General features: G+C 41.4%; 1 protein-coding gene across 7 annotated transcripts in view; it reads left to right on the top strand.

The window, feature by feature from the left end:
• Positions 1 to 26,341, top strand: part of NR2C2 (nuclear receptor subfamily 2 group C member 2) — a 97,960-nt gene that overhangs the window by 49,524 nt on the left and 22,095 nt on the right. For all 7 annotated transcript variants that reach the window (XR_006214974.1, XM_042979574.1, XM_042979572.1 and 4 more), the window contains 3 exons: positions 21,019 to 21,219; positions 23,361 to 23,463; positions 26,066 to 26,245. Coding sequence is in view for 6 of the 7 variants with exons in the window: in XM_042979574.1 (XP_042835508.1) it covers positions 21,019 to 21,219; positions 23,361 to 23,463; positions 26,066 to 26,245 (484 nt within the window). In the remaining variant the exon portion in view is untranslated. The remainder of the gene's footprint in view (positions 1 to 21,018; positions 21,220 to 23,360; positions 23,464 to 26,065; positions 26,246 to 26,341) is intronic.

Here is a 26,341-nt window from a genome sequence, read left to right as displayed (position 1 = left end):
GTACTTGCACCAGTCCCACTTCGTTCCAGCCACCTGCCCAAAGGCAGACCTGCCTTCTGAATCCTTTCTAGAACAAACCTGCCTTTGAATTTCACTAAGGAGTTGTGCTTCTTGGGCCTTAAGTATAGTACAACCTCATTTATTCTTAAAAAAGAAAAAAAGAAAAGTTTACATTGATTGAACTAACTTACTACTTTTAATGCAAAAGTCTAAACTGTCTCAAATTCTTGGGATGTAGTACCATTTTATTACTTATGTGCATCCACATTGAGAGGCAGTATATCCTAGTAGTTAAGTGTATGGGCCCCCACTTGGAGTCAAGTTCAGTGCCCCACTTTCTAGCTATTTTGACCTTGAAAGTTAACTTTTCAGTGCCTTGCTTTTTTCATTTAGAAAATGTATGTGATAGTAGTACTTACCTCATAAGGTTATTGTGAGGAATCAATCAATGGGATATTGCTTGTAAAGTGCTTAGAACAGTGATTAGCACATACTGATGTTCAGTATGTACTAATTATCTATTACAATAACCATTATTACTAGTGTTATTGTTACTAATTGATATTCACTTATGGGAAGTTTAGTCTTCCCCAGGGCTCTGAAGCTGCCTCTGGCCCATTGAACAAAGGGAAGATATGTGTATTGAAATCTTAATCAACAAGCCAAGAAGAAGAGATAATATATTGATGACACAGATTAAAGACTCATAGTTACCTCAGCAAGCTGAATCACAAGGCCAAACCAAAAAACATGAACAAAGATGAATGGCAGAAAAAACATTAGTTACATAACACAAATTTGAAAGACTATCAGGGCAGACAGGTAATTTGAGTGAAAGAGTAAAAGGATTGCTTTCAATTTACAGTTTATTCCAAGGTTGGTATAAGTGAACAATATGATACCATAACTACATAATTTCTATAATGTTTACCCATTCTAGAAAGTGATTTTATGGACTATCTATTATAAAGTAAACATAGAAGAGTTCTAATAAGTAAATGAAAGAAGTTAAAGATTATATTCCCATTATGTCTGTATTGTATAATATTTTATCATAAACACTGAAGCTCATATAAGTCATTTTAACCTCACACCAGTAGGGAACACATATCTGAGTGTTTGGAAATTCAGAAGTAATGGGCCCAACATTAGAGGTTTTACTGTTCCTCAGAATTAGGAACGTCATAGCCAAATTATTTTTTCTCTTTTGTTTTGCTCATTATGACTTGAAAATGGGTCTTGTATAGTTTTATGTAGTAGATATTAGGATTCTGCCTGTGTAACTGCCCCAACTGGGAAAGGAGCTAATTGCATTCAATCAGGGCCTGTACATAATGGGCTCACAACCACCTTAGGGCAGATGAGAACACAGAAAGTTCCCCAAGAGACTGTCAGTAGCTAGTGTATATACTGAGAGAGTGCACATTTCCGCCCATATTAGTATGAGAAGAATCTCTTCCCAAGGGCTATCCTACCATCCCATTCCATACAGAGGGGCTAAGCCCATGCCCTGGTCCTCAGCCTGTGGTGACACTGCTGTCCTGGCTGGATTGTAGCAAGGTCCCTTGAACAGAAGTCCTATAGAATAGATGCTTAGTGTTGAGCTTTTAGTCTCTCTGGGGAGGATAACTCTTAGGCATGAGTTCTACGTATGGTAAATATACTTGAAAATCTTTTCATCATGAACTGTCAATAAAATGGACAAGTGCAACTGAACTATTTCAAGGTTTAGGGTTTTGTTGTTGTTTTTTGATGGTTTTGTGTTTTAAGGAAAACTAAGGTTATAGAATGATTTCTGGGTTCTTGATGTTGGTGATAATGGTTTCGATAGTTTTCATTTCTAGCCCTGACTTCAGTCATGAATTTCCAATGCCCTGAGACCTGGGAAGAGAATAAGTGCTATGATGTTTTCATGAATAACAATGCTTGGAACCCAAATGGTGGCTTCTGTGATAAGGTTAAGAGGAAAAAATTATACAGTAAGGGTGATAGACCTAGGTCACATTTAGGATCTTTGGCTCTGAATGGAACAGATTTAGGATCAAATTTTATCTCCTCTCAGCTGTGTGACTCTGAAGAAAGTTTCTGTAACCTCTATAGCTAGAAAATGACAACAATAATAGTACCTGTTTAATGGGATTTTAAAAGGATTAGGTGAGATAATGCTTGCAAACTTATAGGAAGCAAATATCAATGTTAGCAAATGACTTACAATTTTTCTTAAGGTTTATTTTTATATAATTCTAAACACAGAAAATAGTACATGGAAATCCTGTATATATCCCCAATTTAACCAATTGTTTGCTATAACATTCTGAGTAAATGTACGTATATTTTTTTGAATCATTTGAGAATAGAAATAACACACCTCTTTGCCCTGAATATGTATGTATTTCCTAAGAACAATGACATTTTCTTACATAATCACAATACAGCTATCAAAATCAGGGAATTAATTACTGAAACATACCATTATCTAATCCATAGTTTATATTCTAAAATGCCATTCAGTTGTCTTAGTTAAGTCCTTTATAACTGTTTTCTCCCATTCCAGGATTTATGTTACTGTTTTTAATAATGATAATGTGGCCAACATACCTAGTTATGCAGGCCAGCAGAGGGTGATCTGGAACATAGACTTGTGTCTGTCAGTATCCTGTCATCCTAATGGCTTCAACGGGGCTTTGGGGCCAAGTGGGAAGGGTGGCAGTCCTCAGAGTGGGGGCAGTAGCCTTGTGGCTAGAGTTAAAAGCTATTGTTTTGAGGATACAGAGGTCTAGGGTGGGGACTGTGGAAGGAGAGAAGGAGGTAAGAGCCATAGGAGGGCACCCACTTGTCTGAGAATGAGGCATAATCGAACCCATCCAATTGCAAGGTGACTTCTCAGTAAATCTCACAGGTTTTCATCATGATGCAGTCTTTCCAGGCCAGTGGTTTGCAGATTTCCTTATGATTTTTTTTAATGTTTATTTAATTTTTGAGAGAGAGAGAGAGACAGAGCACGAGCAGGTGAGGGACAGAGAGAGAGGGAGACAGAGTGAGTATCTGAAGCAGGCTCTAGGTTCTGAGCTGTCAGCACAGAGCCCGACACGAGGCTAGAACTCACGGACCTCAAGATCATGACCTGAGCCAAAGTCGGATGCTTAACTGACTGAGCCACCCAGGCACCTCTGCAAATTTCCTTATAAACAGGTGCGCCTGTTCATATATATTTTTTAGAGTGTGAAATCTTTACTTGGGCCCTTATAGCACCCGCTTCCCTACTTCTCTCTTCTACCACCTCTTTATTCCTACACATCCGGAACGCCAGTACTTGTTCTCTGTCCTTTCTTTGTCCACAGCCATCAGACATCTCCTTTCTCACTGTGATGTTCTCCTGGCCCCTCTCAGGTACTCATTGCTGTAACAAAATCACACCACACCAAGCAGAGTATAGAGTAAACCATACACCTCCCTTCTTCCTCTTCCACAAGTCACCCAGGTCTCTCCCATGAGGTAACCACTGTTACATATTGCTAGTTGTTCTTTCACAGACACACTCTACCAAAAGCACATGTGTAAATAATGTACAGCATATTTTTCATTCATGTAGACACTCTGTCCAGACTGTCCTATATTCTTTTTTTCTTAACAACATCTTTTGGAGGTAGTTCCATGTAGAAACCGTTCTTTCTTTCTCTTGATGTCTATGGATGCTGCAATGAATAACTTTTTACCTGTTCAATTTAGCACTTGTGAGAATACTTCCGTCAGATCAGTTTCTCAGTGTAGGATTGTGGGGACAAAGGATATGTCCGTGTGTAATTTTTTTTTGGCCTATAGTATCATATTAGCTTCAAGTATACAACATAATGATTTGATATTTGTGTAGATTGTGAAATGATCACCATACATGGTTAGAAATTTTTTTGTGTTGAAAACTTTTAAGATTTAGTTTCTTAGCAACTTTCTAGTGTGCAATTCAGTAAACTATAGTCACCATGATGTGTATTACATCTTCATGATTTACTTTGTAACTGGAAATCTGTACCTTTTGACCTCTGTTGCCCACCCCTGCCCCCTTTGGGCAACCACCAGTCTGTGCTTTGTATCCATTGAGCGTGTGTGTGTGTGTGTGTGTGTGTGTGTGTGTGTGTGTGTGTGTATTTTGTTTTGCTTTGTTTTTTAAGATTCCATAAGTGAGATCATACAGTATTTGTCTTTCTTTGCCTGAGTTATTTCACATAGCATACTACTTTCAGGATCTATGTTGTCACAAATGGCAAAATTACATCCTTTTTTATGGCTGAATAGGTATTCATTTGTATATAAATAAATACACATACATACATATATACATGCACACATATTTACCACATTTTCTTTACCCATTCATCCATCAGCAGACGCTTAGGTTGTTTCCATATGTTGGCTATTGTAAATAATGCTGCAGTGAACTTTGGGGTGCATTTTTTAATGTTGTTTCTTCTTTTTTTGAGAGAGAGAGAGAGAGAGAGTGAGCGAGCATGGGCAGGGGAGGGGCAGAGAGAGAGGGAGACACAGAATCTGAAACAGGCTCCAGGCTCTGAGCTGTCAGCACAGAGCCCAACACGGGGCTCAAACTCACAAACTGCAAGATCATGACCTGAGCCGAAATCAGTCACTTAACCGACGGAGCCACCAAGGTGCCCCTGGGGTGCATATATCTTTTTTTGAGTGAGTATTTTTGTTTTCCTTGGATAAATATCCAGAAGTGGAATTGCTGGATTATATGATACTTCCATTTTTATTTTTTTGAGGAACCTCCTTGCAGTTTTCCACAGTGGCTGCACTAGTTTATATTCTCACCAACAGTGCATGAGGGTTCCTTTACTCCACATTCTTGCCAACAATTGTTACTGCTTTTTTTTTTTTTTTTTTTTATACTGGCTATTCTGACTGGTGTGAGGGGTTATCTCATTGTGGTTTGATTTTCATTTTCTTGATGATGAGTGATGTTGAGCATTGTTTCAATACCTATTGGCCAACTTTCTGTCGTCTTTGGGAAAATAAGTAACTATTCAGATCCTCTGCCCATTTTTTAAAGTTTGCTTTTGCTGTTGAGGTGTTTGAGTTCTTTCTTTTTTTTTTTTTTTTTAAGTTTATTTATTTTGAGAAAGAGAATGTGGGGAAGAGGCATGGAGAGAGGGAGAGAGACAGAATCCCAAGCAGGTTCCACACTGATAGCACAGAGCCCACCCAACACAGGGCTTTAACCCACGAACTGCTAGATCATGACCTGAGACAAGATCAAGAGTCAGATACCTAATCGACTGAGCCACCTAAGCGCCCCCTAGTTCTTTATGTATTTTGGATATTAACCCCTTAACAGATACATAATTTATGGATATTTTCTCGCATTCAGTAGTTTGTCTTTTCATTTTGTTGATGGTTTCTTTTGCTGTGCAGAAGCTTTTCAGTTCCATGTGGTTTGATTTGTTTATTTTTGCTTTTGGTGTCAAATCCAAAAAATGATCACCAGAACTGATGTTGAGTTTACTATTTTTTTAATGTGTTCTTCTAGGAATTTTATGGTTATAGGTCTTACATTCAAGCCTTCAGTTGATTTTGAGTTGACCTTTGTGTATTGTAAAATTATGGTCCCATTTCATTCTTCTGCATGTGCCTATCCAGCTTTCACAATATCATTTATTGAAGAGGCTGTCCTTTCTTTCCCCATGGTATATTCTTGGCTCCTTTGTCATAAATTAATTGACCATATATGTGTGGGTTTATTTCTGGGCTGTCTTCTAGTCCATGCATCTGCATTTCTGTTTTTATGCCAGTACCATACTGTTTTGATTATTATAGCTTTATAATATAGTTTGAAATCAGAGAACATGATGTCTCCAATCTTTTCTCAAGATTGCTTTGGCTATTGGTCTTCTGTTATTGTGTAAAAATTTCAGGATTGCTTTGTACTGTTTCTGTGAAAAATGTCATTGGAATTTTGAAAGGAATTGTATTGAATCCATAGATTGCTTTGGGTAGTGCAGACATTTTAACAATATTAACTCTTCCAATTTATGAGTGCCAAGTATCTTTCTATTTATTTGTGTTTTCTTTAGTTTCTTTCATTAATGTCTTAACAGTTTTCAATGTGCAGATCTTTTACCTTCTTGGTTGAATTTATTTCTAGGTTATTTTATTCTTTTTGATGTAATTGTAAATGATTGTTTTCTTCATTTCTCTTTTAGATTGCTTGTTATTAGTGTATAGAAACACAACAGGGGCGCCTAGGTGAGTCAGTTGGTTAAGCGTTCAAGTTCAGCTCAGGTCATGATCTCACAGTTTGTGGGCTCAAGCCCCACATTGGGCTCTGAGCTGACAGTGCAGAGCCTGCTTGGGATTCTCTCTTTCTCCCACTCTCTCTCTGCCCCTCCCCCACTTGCACATGCACATGCACTCTGTCTCTCTCAAAATAAACTTAAAAAAAAAAAACACGACAGGGGTACCTGGGTGGCTCAGTCGGTTAAGCGTCCCACTTCAGCTCAGGTCATGATCTCACAGTTTGTGGGTCTGAGCCCCGAGTCGGGCTCTGTGCTGACAGCTCGGAGCCTGGAGTCTGCTTCAGATTCTGTGTCTCTCTCTCTGCCAGTCCACCACTCACACACACGCTCTGTCTCTTCGTCTCTCTCTCTCTCTCTCTCTCTCTCTCTCTCTCAACTATAAATAAACATTAAAAAGTTTTTAAAAAAACAGATTTTTGTATGTTGATTTTGTATCTTGCAACTCTACCAAATTTGTTTATTAGTTCTAACAGTTTTTTGGTGGAGTCTTTAGGATTTTCTGTGCATAATGTCATGGCATCTGCAAGTAGTGATGACAGTTTTATCTCTTCCTTTTCAATTTGAATGCCTTTTACTTATTTTTCTTGGCTAATTGCACTGGCTAGGACTTCCAGTACTGTGTTGAATAAAAGCAGCGAGAGTAGGCATCCCAGTCTTATTCCTGATATTGGAAAAGCTTTCAGCTTTTTGCCTTTGAGTATGATGTTAGCTGAGTATCCGTGTGTAATTTTGACAGTTGTTGCCAAACTGCCTTCGAAAGAGGTTGTGCCAACTTATACTCCCACCACCCCAATATCAGAGTGCCCATTTCCCCACACACTCAACTGTATATTATGCTATATATACTGTTTAATCTTTTTTAGTTTGCTAGGTGAAATATCACTACTATATAAGTTTTGTGTTTCTATTATTCATCTAAAAATATGTAATAAAAACTGTTGTGTTTTTATCACTGTTGTGATACTCAAATTTTATATAATCGTAAATAAGAAATTACTTTTTTACCTGTCTTTCTCCATATCTCTACTCCATTTACTTTTCAACCAATAGGTTTCTTGAAAATTATGTCTAATTTTATTATCATTATCTTTTACATTAAAGGTATTTTACATATACATAAAAGTATAAAGTATAAAGATACATATATTAAGATATTAGGCTTTTCTAGAACCATTTTTCTGAAATATCTAAGATCAATCAGCTAAGTATCTGTTTAATAGGATTAATATTCAGAAAACTTAGAGGAAGTAATTTATAAAAACCGAATATAATATGTAGCCAGACTGCTAAATGTTGGAGTTCCTCAGGATTGCATTCTGGTCCCACTTTCTCCCCTCTGTATTTTCTCTGAACCCATGGCTTAAATATCATTTTATGCTAGTGACTCCCAAATGGATGTCTATGGCCTAGACCTCTGCTATGACCTCCATTTAGTTCAAAATATTTTAAATTTTTATTGCTGCTACTTTGACCCATGTGTTATCCAGAAGTGTGTTAATTTCTAAATATTTGGGAATTTCAAAAACTTTTTATTAATTTCTAGTTTAATCAGTCTAGTAGTGACCTAGAACATACTTTATGATTCCTATTTTTTCTTAAGGTATATTTTATGGCCCAGAATGTGATGTATATTATTGGATGTTCCTTGCAAGCTTGAGAAGAATGTGTATCCTGCTGTTGTTAGATGGATTATTTTATAAATGTCAGTTATATCAGGTTGATTGCTAGTGCTGTCCAAGTCAACTATATCCTTATTGATTTTTCTGCCTGCTTAATCTACCAGGTGCTGACAGGGAAGCAGTGACATCTCTACAGCTATAATAGTTGATTTGTCTCTTTCTCCTTGGCAGTTTTACAAGTTTTTGTCTCCTGTCTTTTGATGCTCTCTTGTTAGGTGCGTACACATTTAAGATTGTTATGTATTTGTGGGGAACTGACCCATTTGTCATCATGTAATACCCCTCTTTATGCGTGATTTTTTTCCTTGTTCTGAGGTCTACTTTGTCTTTAACTTAAATTCACTTACTCTAGCTGTCTTTTGATTAATGATAGCATGATGTCTTTTCTCCATCCCTTTACTTTTGATCTGTGTCGAGGGTTTCCTGTTGACAATGTACAGTTGGGTCTTCTTTTTCTATCGAAATGAGTCTTTGTCTTTTAGTGGTCTGTGTAGACCATTCACATTTAAAGTGGTTCTGGATATACTGTATTTACATTAATGTCAACCATGTTTAACTATTTTCTATTTGTTGCCAGAGTCTTCTTTTTCTGCCTCATCTGGGTTTTTATCATGTTTGTTTACTTTTTTTTAACTTTTTTTTTTTAACGTTTATTTTTGAAAGAGCACAAGCAGGGGAGGGGCAGAGAGAGAGAGAGAGAGAGAGAGGGAAACACAGAATCTGAAGCAGGCTCCAGGCTCTGAGCTGTCAGCACAGATCCCTATGCGGGATTCGAACTGTGAGATCATGACTTGAGCCGAAGTCGGACACTTAACCAACTGTTAAGGGGCACCAACTCAGGTGCCCCTATTTATTCATTTTTGAAAGAGAGAGAGAGAGCAAGGGAGGGGCAGAGAAAGAGAGGGAGACAGAATCCCAAGCAGGCTTCGCACTGTCAGCTCAGAGCCCAATGCAGGGCTTGAGCTCAACAACCCTTGAGATCATGACCTGAGCTAAAACCAAGAGTCAGAGGCTTAAGGGACTGAGCCATCCTGGTGCCCCTGCCTTATTTGGTCTTGATTGGGCAATTTAGTTGATCCCTTTTATCTCTTCTCTTAATATATCAAATGTACATCTCTACAGATGTTTTTAGTTGTTGCCCTAGAAGTTTACAGTAATTATTTTAAGCTGATATAAGCCTACCTTCAAATGACATTATTCTGTTTCACATGTAATATAGGTTTCTTATAACCATGTTCCCAATTCCTCCCTCCTGTCCCTTGTGGCATTGCTGTCATTCATTTCACTTAACCACATGCTGTAGTCACATAGGACATTGTTATTATTAATTTAGACAATTATTTTTTAGATCAATTAGGAATAGTAAGATTTTATTTTACCTTCACTTATTCCTACAACAGTGCTCTTCCATTCTCTAAGTAGATCCAAGTTCTAACCTATATCATTTACTAACTAAAGAAAAGCTTTTAATATTTATTGGGCAGGTTTGCTGGTGATGAATTTTCTTAGTTTGTGTTTGAGAAAGTATTTCTCCTTGACTTGTTGGTTGTTGTTTTTTAAAAATTATTTTTAGTGAAATTCATAGGACGTAAAATTTAATCATTTTAATGTGAACAGGTCAGTGGCATTTAATACATTCTCAGTGTTGTACAACCACCACCTCTATCTAGTTTCCAAACATTTTCATCAGTCCAGAGTAAAACCCCTTACCCATTGAGCAGTTTCTCCCTGTTCCTCTTTCCCTGTAGGCCCTTGCAACCACCAGTCTACATTCTATCTCTATGGACTTAACCAATTTTGGATATTTCCTATAAATGGAATCACACAGTATGTGACCTTTTGTGTATAGTGTCTTTCACTTAGCATGATGTTCATTTATCTATGATGTAGCATGAATCTGTACTTCATTACTTTTTATGGCTGAATAACATCCCAATTTATGGATAGACCACAATTTGTTTATCCATTGTTTCTCTATAGGTGAGGTGTTTCACCTCCCTACCCTACCCCGCCACTCCAGACTTCTCTCAGTATTTTCTCTTTGTCTTTGGTTTTCTGTGGTTTGAATATGTTGAGGAAATATAGTGAAAAGAAACAAAATCTTCTCCCAATCCAGAAAACTCTCCATAAAGGTAGAAGAGAGAAACAGGAGTTTTTTTCCTTCTTTTTTTTTTTCAAAGATGTTATTTTTAAGTAATCTCTGTACCCAGTGTGAGACCTGAACCCCCAACCCCAAGATCAAGAGTTGTGTGCTCCACTAACTGAGCCAGCTAGGTGCCCCTTTCTCCTCCTCCTCCTCCTCCTGCTTCTCTTCCTCCCTCTCTTCCTCTTCTTCCTCTTCCTCAGTAAACATTAAATCAGAATGTAATGTGCGTTATAGGCAATCTTCTAAGAAATTGCAAAGATGGAAAGGAATTTTACTCGTTTGTATAGCCAAGCGGGTACAACCCATTACATACATGTTTTTAAGATCCTAACTTTATCATGGAAATTGTGGAAACCACTTTATTGAGGAAGGGGAAGGGGGAAAAGTTGTTAAATCTTTATGATGGGAGGTAGTTTGCAAATAGCAAGGTGCCCACCAAGTTAGGTCCTTACTCTCCCAGAGGCCTAGGAGGTAAGGGAGTTGTCTTCAAGTTTGCATTTCGAAATGGTGGCTCCCAGATCCTTGAGAACACATTCCTGAGTTGTGAGACTGGCAAGAGGCTCCTCTAACCATTATAAAGATTTACATACATATGAAAAGGACAGAGAACAAGTTCTAAAAGGCAGGGAAAAGGAATTTCTTCCTTTATTTTTCACAGAATTAAGCCTCTTGTCTTTAATCTGTATTTGGCCTTACAAGTAGGATTTGTCTAGATATAGTATTTTAGTATTTATTCTGCTTGGCATTAATTTTAGAAAGTTCTCAGCAGCCACTATTACTTCCAGTATTTCTTCATTCTCCTTCTGGTATTCCAGTTATGTATATGCTGTATCTTGACATTGTCCCACATTCTTGGATACTCTGTTCTGTTTTTTGTTTGTACGTTTTGTTTTGTGTTCCTTCATTGCTTTTTCCCTTTGCATTTCAGTTAGGGATGTTTCTGTTGACCTATGTGATGCAGTTTTGGAGGGGGGTGAGGCAGGGGGTGTCCAAATTGACGGCCAAGAAAGAATTCTTGAGATGTCTTTGATGCAAAAAAAGTGATATTATTTTTTATTTTTTTTAATGTTTATTTATTTCCCAGAGAGAGACAGAGCATGAGTGGGGGAGGGGCAGAGAGAGAGGGGGACACAGAATGAGAAGCAGGCTCCAGGCTCTGAGCTGTCAGCACAGAGCCCAACGACGCGGGGCTTGAACTCTCGAGCTCATGACCTGAGCCGAAGTCAGATGCTCAACCGACTGAGCCATCCAGGCGCCCCAAAAAAGGTGATATTATTAAAGCATGGAGACGGGACCCATGGGCAGAAAGAGCTGCCCTGCGATTGTGAGGAGTGACTGATTATATACAGTGCTACGAAGTTGGGGGAGGTAAAGGCAAAAGGGAGGCCTTGCTATTGTCAAGTTAAGGTTTGTTTTCCCTCTAGTAAGACTGGACAGAGGGAGTTTATTGGAGGAATGTTTTACTCTGCCTGCCTCAAGTATTTGTCAACGAACTGCAAGTTATAAGGAAATTTAATTTTATCTACATTTCCTTCTGCCTTTGTTTCCCGTATCACTATCTTTAAGCTCACTGATTCTGGGGCGCCTGGGTGGCTCAGTCGGTTAAGCGTCCGACTTGGGCTCAGGTCATGATCTCACGGTTCGTGGGTTCAAGCCCCGCGTCGGGCTCTGTGCTGACAGCTCAGAGCCTGGAGCCTGTTTCAGATTCTGTGTCTCCTTCTCTCTGTGACCCTCCCCCGTTCATGCTCTGTCTCTCTCTGTCTCAAAAATAAATAAACGTTTAAAAAAAAAAAAAAATTTAAGCTCACTGATTCTTTCCTTGGTTGTGTCCAGTCTGCAGATGATCCCATCAAGGCATTCTTCACTTTCACAGTGTTTTTGAATTCTAGCATTTCCTCCTTTCTGAGAATTTCCATCTTCTCTCCTCTGTTCTTGCATGTGGTCCTTTTCGTCTAGAGACCTTAACATATTAATCTTTGTATTTTAAGTTCTTGTTTGGTCATTCCAATGTTTGTGCCCTGAATCTGATTCTGATGCTTGCTTTATCTCTGTGGATTGTTTTTCTTGCCTTTTGGCATGCCTTGTACATTTTCTTTTTAAAATCAGGTAATGTCTATGTTAGATAATAGGAGCTGAGATAAATGAGCCTATAGTATGGGGATTTATGTTGATCTGGCTACGTGTTGAGCTATGTATGATGTTCTCTGTGGCTATAGGTCCAAAGGCTTCAGATTCCTCTAGTGCCTTTGTCTTGGTCTCTCCTCTTGACTTTGGGCTTCCTTGGATACTCTTCTTTAGAGTGTCTATATCTTAAAGCTCTTCCAGCTGTAATCCCCTGTTACACTGGAGCCCTGTTGGTGTGGTGGTAAGGTGGGAGAGCAGAAGCATTCTACAATCTTATGATGAAATCTCAGTATTTTAGTGGGCCTTTGTCCTTGGACTACCTGTAAGAGTTCCTGGACCTAGTTCTAACTTGGGGGCAAGTTTGGAGGAGTCCCACATATACAACACCAAGCAATTCTGACACTATCAGTGTAAAGATAGCATAGATTCCACAGACTAACAATTCAACCTGATAGAACTGCCCCCTAGTCCCACCTCAGACATCAGTCTCAAGTCCCAGGTTGTTACCTATACCTATGACTAACCAGCTACAGATTAGAGTTCCAGTGACCTTCTTAGGTTCAATTAATTTGCTAGAGCATTTCACAGAATGGAGGGAAGCACTTATTCATGTGCAGTTTATTAAAGGATACAAATCACCAGCCAGATGAAGAGATACCTAGAGCAAAGTGCCAAACAAAGCAGTTTTTGTCCTTGCGAAACTTGGGGACAGACAGCTTAATGACACACAAAAGTCTTCTGGTTCCCCAAGCATGGAAGTTCCCAAATGGGCCAAAAAGCTGTTTTCTTGGGTTTTTATGGAGGCTTCATTACATAGACATGATTGATTAAGTCACTGACTGTTGACTGATTGAACCTCCAGCCCCTCCCCCAACCCGGAACCTCCAGGGGAGGGGGAAATGAAAGTTCTAACCCTTTCATCCCATCGTTGATCCTTCTGGCAACCAGTCCTTGCCCTGGGGAGGGGTTCCAAAAGTCATCTTCATTAATAACAAGACACTCATTTCACTTTTATGGCTCTAAAGTATTTTCAGGAACTGTGGATGAAGATCACATATATCTGAAAAATATACTTTTGTCATCTGAATGACCAAATATATACTTCTTATAAATCATATTGCAGGCTGTGACCTTGACAAGTGTGTATTAATTTCCTCTACTGCCTACCCCCTTAGATGAGATAAGGGAGCCTGAGGGGCCTGGAGTTGAAGAAATCCCCTCTCCCCAGGTGGGATAGACTCAGGTGTAAAGCCTTTTTCCCCTGCGGAATAGTCATTTGTTTACAGAAGAAACCCTTGAGTTCATTTTATAAAAATTCTTCCCCTTCCCTTCCAGAGCCACCAGGGAATCTTTCTCATCTTTTCACCTTGGGAACCAAGTGGGATTTCTGGAGCTAAAACCCATGAAAGTATGAGGGACCCTCCTAAGCCTGTGGTACTCAGGAGTTTCTTACTCGCATGCTAGTCTGTGCTGAGTCTTCAGCAACTCATTGCAGTTACGTTTTGAGTGTTCCTCCAGGTTGGCTTCTGCTCCAGCTAAGCAGATCTCACACTTTGTGAATCCACCTCTCTCCAGATTTTGGAATAGAGTTTGCCCTGCATCCTCAAGTTTTCTGATAAGCCTGAGGGAAGTCATTGATTTTCATTTTGTCTTGCTTTTTCTTGTTGTTAAGGTGGAATGATGACTTCTAAGCTGTTTATATTGAAGTTGAAACCAGAAATACACTGTGAGCTCCAAACTCATCTATCTGGTAGTTTACTTGACACATCTACTCGGCCGTCTCCTAATTGGCAGGCTAAAAACAGACTTCTGAATTCCTACCAGCCCTTGCCCTTCCATCATGCCATTGTTCAGGCTAGAAACCTAAGAGTCATTCCTGGCTCTTCATTCTCCAGTCCTTACATCTCTTCCCACCTACACATGCTGTTGCATCTCCCTCCAGCCTGCATCCCGCAGTGGTCCTCTGCTCTCCACAGTCCCACAGCCACTACCTTCTGCTCTCACCTGGGCTTCTCCAGGGACATCCTAACAGTTCCTCAGCTTCTACTTTTCTCCTATATTTTTTTCCATCCAGTATCTAGGAAGATCTGTTTAAAATGCAAAGCCCATCATTCCCTCACTTAAAATCCTGAATGTGTTTAGAAAACACTGTTTTGTGTTACTCAGGGAGGAAAGCTTTGTGAAATACTTTACCTGCCTAAACTTTCTAGAGATTGAATTAGGCTGAATGGAGAATATAGTTGTTTGATCTTTGCCTGTGAGCGGTACTAACTTCTCATATGTGTTAAAATTTATTTAATTGTTTTAAATTTTTATTTTTGAAAGAGAAAGCATGCATGTGGGGGAGAGGCAAAGAGAGAGGGAGACACAGAATCCGAAGCAGGCCTGGAGGCTCCAAGCTGTCAGCAGAGACCCTGACGCGGGGCTTGAACTCATGAGCCGTGAGATCATGACCTGAGCCGAAGTCAGATGCTTAACCGACTGAGCCACCCAGACGCCCCTTAAAATTTATTTTTAAGTGAAAGATTGATTTACCTTTTTGCATAGGTCAAAAAATTTTTAACAGGTTTTTGCCTTTACTTTTAATTTAATTATCTTTACTATTGTCCTGCTATGTTTAATATACCCTGACTTGTAACAATCTAACAAATTTTATATATGTTTATATATTTTTAAATGTATGTGTGTGTAAAAATAGTGTAATGTAAGATAGATATAAAATAAGAAACCTAAAGACTTGGTTTGGGAGGACAAAACCCTTGAGTGGCTCCCATTGTATGTGGAATGAAATCCTGACTCCACGCAAGGCCAGCCCACCTCCCCCTGTAGGGGAGCCTTCATTGTCCATGGACCTGATGTCAGTTCTAAGAGCTCCTTCCTTTTAGGGCTTTCCATGTGCCAGAACATTTCCCAGTACTTGGAACACACTTTTCCCTGAACCTTAATCCGACTCCCTTCTTAGCCTTGAATCTTGTTTTAAATGCCGCCTTAACACAGAAACCTTCCTTGACCTCTCTTTCTGAAAGGTTAAGTGCCTGTGTTTTCTACTCCATCCAGCCAGATCTTTAACCTCATAACATTTATCATAAACTTAAACTGTTCACTGGTTGGTCTGTTTACTTGTTTTTTGCCACTTTCCCACTAAACTAAAAGCTCAGCGAGAGCAAGAGCCATCTCCGTAATGCCTATAATCTAGCAAAGCCCATGGCATAGGGTAGACCCTCTTTGTAAGCATTTGAGGAATGAATGAAAGACTGTAGTCACTGGGAGAGATTGGATGAAGTGAAAGGGATAAGACAAGGCTTCCCAATGAGGAGAGAAGTACGTGAGAGCTTAGAGCAGGAAATACTTCTATCAAGGTCCTCTTATGTTCTGGGCTGTGTACCAAGTGCTTTCACACACGTATTGCTTCACTTTCCTAGGAATCCTTTTTTATAGATATGTAAACAGGGGCTCAGAAAGCTCATATAACTGCTCCACAGTGACCCAGTTGGGAAGCAGTAGAGTGAGCATTCCATTCATAGCTCTATCTGCAAAGCCCTATTTCAGGATCACAAACTTGTGTTTACAGGACCAGGTGGCAGTGGAAAAGGTGGTCAAGTTGGAGATTAAGGCTAGTCAGAGAGCCCATGACCCATCTGAAGGGGCAGCCACACACAGCCAGCTGATAACCACAGGGAACTTAGGTCCAGGATGGCCTCAGCTTCCAGCTTGTCACAAGAACTATAAATCCAGTTTTTATGGTAAATACTCTATCTTCAGGTGTTGGCAACCAGTTTTTTAAAACTTTTAAACTCTGGGGAACGCCTGGGTGGCTCAGTCGGTTGAGCAGCCGACTTTGCCGCAGGTCATGATCTCACAGCTCGTGAGTTTGAGCCCCGCGTCAGGCTCTGTGCTGACAGCTCAGAGCCTGGAGCCTGCTTCGGATTCTGTGTCTCCTCCTCTCTTTGCCCCTAACCCACACGTATTCTATCTCTGTCTCTCTCAAAAATAAATTTAAAAAAAAACAGTAAAAAATTAAAAAAAATAAATAAAAATTTTAAACTCTGGGAGATCAAGCAAAAGTTATCCATTGGCTGGTTTTACCTTTAGGCTATCCCATTTGCAGGTTTTTCTTTACAACATAAATCATGAGCCCAGCTTGGCTGGAACAGAGAGTGGGTAACATGGAGGAGAATGGCAGTAAGTCAGGTCACATTGAGGTCCTTTTAGGGTAGAAGTAGAGAGGGCCTTGGGCCTGTAGAGTATGTAGTCTCCTCTAATAATGTGACATATGCGTTCCTAAAGATTCCCACACTGCCAAATTTTGCAGTAGAAACCATAGGGCTTGTGGGGGGAAATGGGCTTAGTGGCATAACATTTAAAAACTGTTGGTGACACACTAAAAAACAGGTATGAACTTAATTTAATGTAAACAGTAGTTTTATATATGTTAAATAGTTAAGAAACACATAATGACCACAATACAATATGGCACTTTGCCTTGAAAGATATTGAAGCTTACTTGTGGAGGGGGTGTGAGAGGATTATAGCTCCTGAATGATTGTGAGTGGGGTGATCTGAAACTAGGGAAAGCAGCAATACCACATGCACAGAGCTGGCTATTCCCACTTAGCTCACTTCACTTGGGTGTCATTTTCTGGGTGTACACTGTTTCTCAGAGAAATCATGCATAAACAGACAAAAGATTTACATTGTGCCTAGATTATTCCCTAGTATATCTGTCACATTGAAACAAGTACAGCTTTTCAAAACAAGCATCGTAGCAGTACTGCATAGCCAAGCTGTGGAGGGCCTAAGAGTCACACAGGAAACAAGACCTCCCTCATTACAGTCCTCCCTACCCTCCATTCGTTATCGTTTACAAGCAGAGAGTAGGAACATTTGTTCCAAGTGAAGAGATTAAATAAAGTTTGCTTCTCATATTCATTTCCTAGGGCTGCCATAACAAATTACCACAAACTTGGTGCCTTAAAACAACAGAAATTCATTTTCTCACAGTTCTGGAGCACAGAAGCCCAAAATCAAGGTGTTTGCCAGGGCCATGCTCTCTTTAAGATTCTAGAAAAGCTTCCCTCCATGCCTTCCTACCTAGCGTCTGGTCCTTCCCTGCAGTCCTTGGAGTTCCTTGCTCACAGCTGTACCACTCCAGTCTCGGCCTCCATGGGCACATGGCTTTGTAGTAAAGACACCAGTCATTGGATTTGGGGCCCACCCTAATCCAGTCTGGACTCATCTTCACTTGATCACACTTGCAAAGGTCCTATTTCTAAATAAGATCACATTCATAGGTCCTGGGGGTTAGGACGTGACCATCTCTTTTTGAGGACACTGGTTCTACCAACAACGCTTCTTCTCCGCCCCTCCACAGGAGATTTAATAAGTCCGCATACATCCTCTCAATTTTTTTAGTCTATTTATTTATTTTGAGAGGGAGAGTGCAAGTGGGGAAGGGCAGAGAGAAGGAGAGACAGAATCCCAAACAGGCTCTGCGCCGTGAGCCTGACGGAGGGCTTGAACTCACAAACCAGGAGATCATGACCTGAACCAAGATCAAGAATCAGATGCTTAACCGACTGAGCCACATGGGTGGCCCTACATCTTCCCAATTCGGTGTTTCCTTGGTTTCATTAAACAGGAGTCTGCCTGCTTGTGTTTGTCAGCAAAGTTTGTGTAAGGGTCACCCTGGGGTTCTTCTGTGACCCTGAACCTTTGGGGGGGAAATAGAAAAGAATAGTTTGAGGGGCGCCTGGGTGGCGCAGTCGGTTAAGCGTCCGACTTCAGCCAGGTCACGATCTCGCGGTCCATGAGTTCGAGCCCTGCGTCGGGCTCTGGGCTGATGGCTCGGAGCCTGGAGCCTGTTTCCGATTCTGTGTCTCCCTCTCTCTCTGCCCCTCCCCCGTTCATGCTCTGTCTCTCTCTGTCCCAAAAATAAAAAAAATAATAAAATAAAAATAAAAAAAAAATAAAAAAGAAAAGAATAGTTTGAGCTTTAGGATATGTTACATACAGCCACCAAGAGCAGCTGTCCCTGTCTAGACCCCATCACTCCTACGTCCCACCCCTGCCCTAGCTCCATACCTGCCATGCCTCAACCAAGAGGCCTGGGGAATAGCAGCAAAGGCAGTGACATGCCCATTACTGTGTCTACTCAGATGTAAGAGTGTATCACCTCTGAACATGTGAAGGACTTCTACTAGCCATGCCTTGGTTATAGCTGGTGATTGAAGATCCTTTCAATCACATGACTCTCTCATTTCTTTTTATTTCATTCTAATTTTTTTTAATGTTTTTATATTTGAGAGACAGAGTGCGAGTGGGGGAGGGGCAGAGAGAGAGGGAGACACAGAATTTGAAGCGGGTTCTGAGTCATCAGCACAGAGCCCGACGCAGGGCTCGAACCCACGAATCTTAAGCTCATGACGCTTAACCGGCCGACATCCACCAAGGCGCCCTCGTGACTATCTGACTTTGTAACAGGGAAAGTAGTTTAGGAAGGGGGTAAGTTTTGATAGACATGAAAAGGAAGTCAAACACTTAACTCCTAGATCTCAAAGTTGTAAGGGCCTTCCAAAGGCCAGCTTGTTACCTTTTAACTAAGGTAGGAGTCCCTTTTGTGGCAGCTGAGAGAAGTATGTGTCAACCAGTCTGTCTGTGGTCTTTCAGTTCCTCATTGGGTAGGAAAGGTTTTTGTTTTTTGTTTTTTTTTTAAAGAATTCTTCTTACAAAGTTTTCTATCTCATGTTTTACTTTTCCAGGGGAGTCTCGGTATGTATGCCACAGGAATCTGCCTGTGTAACAGTGAAAGGTACTTCCTTTCATTCTTTGAAATCTTTCTTCTTTATCCTTAAAGATCTTTTGACACATTAGTTGGAAATGATGATATGCCAGGATTCATGCCCAGCCATCAGCTAAGGATTTGTTCTTGTATCCTGTTCCCAGTCTGCTCTTCTTTCTGGTCTTGAACTTGCTGTGTGCCCTCAGCCTGTAACATACTTTGCCACATTTATGTATGGCTTCCTCTCTTGCTTCATCAGGTGTTTGCTCAACATCACTCCATCAGAGAGATCTTTCCTTCTAACATGGCTCCCCTGCCTCCTTTCCCTTGACATGATTTGTCCACTTACTCTGCTTTTTAGTTTTCTTCAAGGCACCTACCAAGACTGATGCTCCACAATATCAGTGTTCATAGTCTGTTTCCCTTCTAGAAGGTTAACCCCATGAGATAGGAGCTCTGTAGTATTCATGTACCTATCCCTAGTACTGAGAATAGTGCTTGCCACATAGTGAACACCTAGTAAACATATATTAGGTAATTGGATCTTTTCTTACCTATGTCATTTGCTTTTGAACCAACCAACCTTATCTAATTTTTCATATTGGATAGTTGGTAAAGGTGTTGTGCTAGATTCTGTAGAAGTTTGCTGTCTGAACCTTGGAATGATGTGTCACAAGGCAACATCTATCAAGATGTGGATACCAGACCTGGCAATAAATACAGTATAGGGAACTGAGTTCTAGTCAGAGATGTAGTACATCTCCGCTTGTCCAAGGCCCAACCACAACAGCCCCAAGAATCCTGTTTGCTGTGAGGCCCTCCTGCTGTCCCCAAAGAGAAGGTGAGCAGTGCTCCAAGCTGGGCACTCGGCCTAGAAGAAGGCAGGACAGGGAGTAGAACAGCTTCAGAAAATTTCGTGAGCAGGAATGAGAAGTCACTCTTGCTGTAGCAACTATTTTTATCGTAACTGATGCAGTTAAGGCAGGGGCTCTGGGAAGAGGCAGGCTCTGACAGCTGGCCCCCTGAATGGTAGTAGCCTTTGGAGAAATCAGGATCAGGACTTCTCTGGAGTTTATTATGTCCAGGACAAGGATTTTTTTTTTTTAATATTTATTTATTTTTGAGAGAGCAAGAGAGAGACAAAATGCGAGCAGGGAAGGGGCAGAGAAAGAGGGAAACACAGAATCTGAAGCAGTCTCCAGGCTCTGAGCTGTCAGCACAGAGCCTGGCTTGGGGCTCGAACTCCGGAATCATGAGAGCATGACCTGAACTGAAGTCGGATGCTTAACCGACTGAGCCACCCAGATGCCCCAAGGATTTTTTTTTTTCTTTTTTTAGTTAAACCTATCACCTACTATTATTATCTCCATTTCATAAAAGAAAGGGCTTTTCTTTTTCCAGTTTTATTGAGATTATAATGGACACACAGCACTGTGTAAGTTTACGGTATACATCATAATGCTTTGCCTTACATGTATTATGAACTGATGACCCCTGTAAGTTTAGTTAGCATCCATCATCTCATACAGATACAGAAAAAGAAAGAAAATATGGTTTATTCCTTGTAATGGGAACTCATAGGATCCACCTTCTTAACAACTTTCAAATACATCATATGGCAGAGTTAGCTACAGTCACCATGCTGTACATCACATCCCCAGTACTTAGTTATCTTACAACTGGAAGTTTGTATCTTTTGACACTCTTCATCCAGTACCCACCCCACACACACCCTAAAGGGCATTTTAATGAAAAACAGGAAGGATATCATCCCAAAATAAAATTAGCTCTATGATCATTGGTTTCTGAAAAAACTCATGGTTGTGTTTTGTTTTTCTCATTTCACCATGCACTGGTGAAACTGCATCTTGGACCAGCATTGACTCCAGGACGGCATTGGGCAGTCACCGCTTTGAGCACCACCTGCAAGTACACAAGTCGCATGATGCTCCGTGAGAGCAGCCTCCATGTTGTGTCTTGTAGATTGTGACAGACCAGCAGACAGGACAGAAGATCCAGATAGTCACCGCAGTGGACGCCTCCGGATCCCCCAAGCAGCAGTTCATCCTGACCAGCCCAGATGGAGCTGGAACTGGGAAGGTGATCCTGGCTTCCCCGGAGACCTCCAGTGCCAAGCAGCTCATATTCACCACCTCAGACAACCTCGTCCCTGGCAGGATCCAGGTGAGGCCTGTTGATAGGCATTTGTTTCTGCACTTATTTCTGACCCTTCCTCTGTCTTGGAAGCCAAATCCATCTCTAGAAGTTCCTTTGAGGACCTGCAGGCATGGCAGAGTTATGCTTTGGCTAAAGTAAAAAACCCGCAAGTGAGGGGCAAAGCCCAGAAGGCAGTCAGCTGCAGTGCTCAGATGGAATGGACGTTGAGCGAGAAAAAGTGGCCCACAGGAGACTGGCATGGGCAAGCTGACACTGAGGCCACTAAAGAATCGTTCTAACTAAAGTAAGACTGCACGGTAGTAGTTCTTGGCCCCTGACATTTTAGGGGCACCATCTAGGGCTGACCACAGTCCGGAGAGGACTGACTTGTTCCTAACGCTCACTTCAGCCTCATCCAGGTCGTCAGGACTGGTTCCAGCTCTTCATTCTGTCCTAACTTGCTCCTGTGAACTGCTGCCTCTGGGTCCCTCAGTCACCATCTCCATCTCTGCCATGGTTCTCCCTTTGCTGGCAGGGTGAGATGGGGAGGGGGCAGATAGAGAAACAAAAAGAGCAAGGGTTTGACGGAAAGCAGAGTTATTGAGAAGCGCTGAATGTCCAAGCCTGACACTTAGAGAAGCAAACTCAAGGCCACTGTCTCATGGTGGCCAAGCGTGGAGCAGATTTAGTGAAAGTCAAGATGGGATCTATGTTTTTGTTTGTTTTTAATTTTTTAAAAATTATGGTAAAATATAACCGAAAATTATCATCTTAATGACTTTTAGGTGCCCGGTTCAGTGGCATTAAGTACATTCACATTGTGTAGCCATCCCTACCACCCATCTCCAGAACTCTTTTTAAAATCTTCCCCAATTGAAACTCTGTCCCCATTAAACACTAACTGCCCATTCCTCCTCCCCCAGCCCTGACAACCACTATCCTACTTTCTGTCTTTATGACTTTGGTATTCTGGGGACCTCATGTAAGTGGTATCCTACAGTACTTTTTCTTCTGCAGTGGCTTATTTTATTTCACTGAGTATAATGTCTTCAAGGTTCATCCATGTTGTAGCCTGTGTCAGAATTGCCTTTCTTTTTAAGGCTAAATAATATTCCACTGTATGTATAGACCACTTTTTATATAGTCGTCTGTTGTTGGATGTTTGGGGAGCTTCTACCTTTTGGCCCTTCTGAATAATACTACTAAGAATCCATGTTTTGGGGGGTGGGGGTCGGGGGGACTTTCTGCTGTAGAGAAAAATAAGGAAAGGGAATGATTTTTTTTTCTTCTGATAGAGCTGGGTTCAGGACACAAATTATGTTCAGCTTTCAGAACTGTGCTTTTGAGACACCTCCTAATGCAGTTAGTAAATACTACCTCTTCCTTTCCCACACTACATGCTGATCATCTAAAATCAAAATTCTTCGCTGCTTATTTAGACTACTCCTTGTTCATGGGAAGGTGGCTGTTGATTTTGTTGCATGTTTTTTAAGAAGTCATTCTATATAATTGCTGTATATATTCCCACCATACAGAAGTCATGTTAAGGGTTACGGTTGGTACATTATTTAATAACAGGTATTTTTCACTTTCTCATATTGATGTCAGTTACAGTATTCTTCCAGATGAGTAACACTGTCACCTAGAAAGTCATGTACAAGTGAAGAAGAAATAACAGTGTTCAGAGGTCACCAGCTGCCTCAAGAAGAGACCTACTTATTTAATTAATAAAGCTTGATTATTTCACTGCCCAGTACACCTCTCTGCATACTTCTAAGCTGTTTCATGGGAATGGAGAAGCAGCCAGAAAGACCTGCAGTATCTTCATGTTGAGGCATCTGCATGTGATTTCCCACATGGGGCTCCCCATCCTGGGTGGTTTTGCTGGCCAGATAGGAGAATAGACCAGTGAAAATCAATGTCTGACCTTGGACAAACCACACACCCCCCCACCCCCTGCCACCACCACCACAGCTGAAGGGGCATAGTCTAGGTGAGCAACAGAGCCATTCTGGATATCCGGCTAAGTTGTCAAGTGGGATTTTCCCAGTTCTGCCCAAGGTTCTCCTGCTTAGAAACCCAAGATTAGGAATTTCTAGTTAAACATTACTTTGCTTTAACGATCTGATTTTTAATCAGCACTTTGCTTGTTTCCCAATTCTTCTTAGATCGTCACGGACTCTGCTTGTGTGGAACGTTTGCTGGGGAAGGCTGACGTCCAGCGGCCCCAGGTGGTAGAGTACTGTGTAGTCTGTGGCGACAAAGCCTCTGGTAAGTAATCCCAGATTATAGGTGCACTTCATGGTCCAAAGTCATGAACCAAATGGGGGTGGGGGTGGGGAATTACCAGAGAGAGAACATTTTCTGTAGGTTTGTAGGTTTCAAAACATGAACTCCAGTTTTCTTAGTGGGGTAGTAATATAAATAAGCAAACCAACTTGTCAGATTATTAGAATCAAAAGAAAAAGTCAAGGTACTGTTTCTGTGAGTTGTAAATCTTAGTTATATATTTATATACTACTAAGAAAGCAGTCGTTTCTTTAATCTAGGTAATATCAGCACAGTGCTTTGCTATTTCACAAGATGTGTTACTTGTCTATTTCTTCTTCATCATCTTCATCATCTTCTGTCATCCCCTCACTATAACCCAGTGTGGTTACTGCTGTAATGGAGGAGGGAGCATGCAATTCTGGCTGGAGCCCCAGGGTCAGGCAAGGTCCCCCAGCGGCAGTCACATTCTGTGAGACTTGGAGGTTGAGTGTGTATGCATTGGGTAAAAGAGAAGCATTCCAGCTGGTGGGGATGTAATTCCCCACCATTGGGAATTTACATCCCCACCAATGGATGTAATTTACTCCATTCCAGGGAGTAAACTCCTGAGCCAGGGCCCAGCGAGTTTACTGTCCATATCCATGGTGTCTTTGGGGAAGAACTCGGGCTTCTGTGGTTAGGATGCGAGTGCAAGGAGACTAGAGAAGATGTCTGGCCCCAAAGTTCAAAATTCAGCCTGCTAACACCAGTGAGCTGTAGAAGGTGAGGTGAGCAGGAAGGATGGAGAAGTATTTAGTGAATGTGCTGACAAAACGATCAAAGGATGGACAAGTATTTAATAAGATACTCTTTCAGCTGTGTTAGGGCCATAGGCCTGAGTTTTATGATTGGCTCCACTTTAGTCTATGGAAACAGAATTCCTAGGAACTTTGGGCACTTTGTGATCCTGTTTAAGACTAAAAAAGGATGGACCAAACCTCTTAGGAAGACAGCCCAGGCAAGCATCCACAGAGGTCAGAAGCTGCAGTTCCACTCCTAGCTCATGGCATCATTTGCTCTGCCAGGGTGCCTTGCCTCTGTTTCCACCCCTTGTCTTGAACAGGGCAAAGCCCAGCCCATCCCCCCCTTTCTCTGAAGCCAGTGCTGCTTCTGTCTTCATCATCTTTGTATAGACCACTATATCCTGTCTCCTTGCTCAGCAGGAAGAGGCATTCTGCAAACTTTTGAACAAATGAATGAAGCATGAACATAATGAAGAGGCCCACAGAATCTGCTTGGCTTCCCCATTTGTCAGTCTCTTTCTGGGCTTAAAGGAATGGCCTAGTTACAGGCTTGCAGTGCCACAGTCTCCAGATACTAGAGGTCACTCTAAAGTCTAGAGAGGCTAAGGAAATACACTGCAAAGAAGGAAAAGTGATGTCTACACAGGAATTTTAGCACTGTTCTTTTTTTGTTATTGTTTATTTGAGAGAGACAGAGAGAGTGGGTGAGGGGCGGAGAGAGAGAATCCCAAGTAGGCTCTGTCCTGCTAGCACAGAGTCTGATGCAGGGCTTGAACCCACAAAACTGTGAGATCATGACCTGAGCCGAAACCAAGAGTCAGATGCTTAACCAACTGAGCCACCCAGGTGCCCCTAGCACTATTCTTAAAGCCACAAAATTGAGACCCTCCAAATACACACTTGGAATGGCTCTGCATGTGAGAGCTTAGGACTGTGGGACACTCACTCAGTAGCTGCCATCAGTGATGATCCTTTCCAGCAATGTAGCTATGATACTGGGTTACAGAAGACCAAACCAGGGGAGTTTCATGGTCAGTCCCAGCTAGGAACAAATGAGGTGTGATGTGTGTGGAAAAACGTGGAGAATTTGGAAGGGTAACTGAGATGGGGGGCTCTTTTTAATGTCATCAAAAAGTTCGTCATTAGAAATTAGAAACCCCAAAGTAAACAAGATTAGAAAAAAAGAACCATGTGTAATAAATGCATTTCTAGAACTGTGTTTCCAAAAGGGTCTGAATACCTAACCCAAGTGAGCCACATGACATGCACCCTTCCCTCACCTTGGGCCTACGCAGTCAAGGCCCCTGTGCTTCCCCAGGACCAGGACAAGACTCACATAGAGGGAGTAAATGGAGGAGGAGTAGGACCCTATGTGCTAGAAAAGTCATGCATGTGTTTGCTGTGTGCCACTGTCAGCAGGATAGGCGCACTGGGTAGTGTCACAAGCCCAGGTCTGCAGAGCCAGGACCAGGTGCACCCAAGTGGACACTGTGGTTCAGCCGTTATCCATGGGCTCCTCCTGCATGTTAGGTCCTCTGTGTACTAAAAGCATTGAGGTCATGCCGTTTACCAGCTGTCACTTAACCTATCTGAGCTCCTGTTTTTCCATCATGACCTCACAGGGCTACTTTAAAGATTATAGGAAAATTATGGGAAGAACCTAAGTGCCATGCTTAATGCTCGGGCCTGTGGCTGTCCTGTGGCTGCCGGTATCTGACACTGTGCCAGTCACCTTGATAGAAGGTGACCTTAGAAACAGGGCCTGTGGCGGATCACCTCTTCTCTTGGTGAATTGCTTCACACACTCTTTCTCCTTTCAGGCCGTCACTATGGGGCTGTCAGTTGTGAAGGTTGCAAAGGTTTCTTCAAAAGGAGCGTAAGGAAAAACCTGACCTACAGCTGCCGGAGCAACCAAGACTGCATCATCAATAAACATCACCGGAACCGCTGTCAGTTTTGCCGGCTGAAAAAATGCTTAGAGATGGGCATGAAAATGGAATGTGAGTAACAATAATAAGAAGCCGCCCGAGTTAGCAAGTTGAGAGAAAGTGAAGTTTCTCTCCCTGGCTTTAAAATACTCTTAAGAGAAAAATATC

The sequence above is a fragment of the Panthera tigris genome, chromosome A2 (genome assembly GCF_018350195.1).
Source record: "Panthera tigris isolate Pti1 chromosome A2, P.tigris_Pti1_mat1.1, whole genome shotgun sequence".
Lineage (NCBI taxonomy): Eukaryota > Metazoa > Chordata > Mammalia > Carnivora > Felidae > Panthera > Panthera tigris.
The sequence above is the reverse complement of the archived record's forward strand: the minus strand, read 5'-3'. Positions and strand labels throughout refer to the sequence as shown.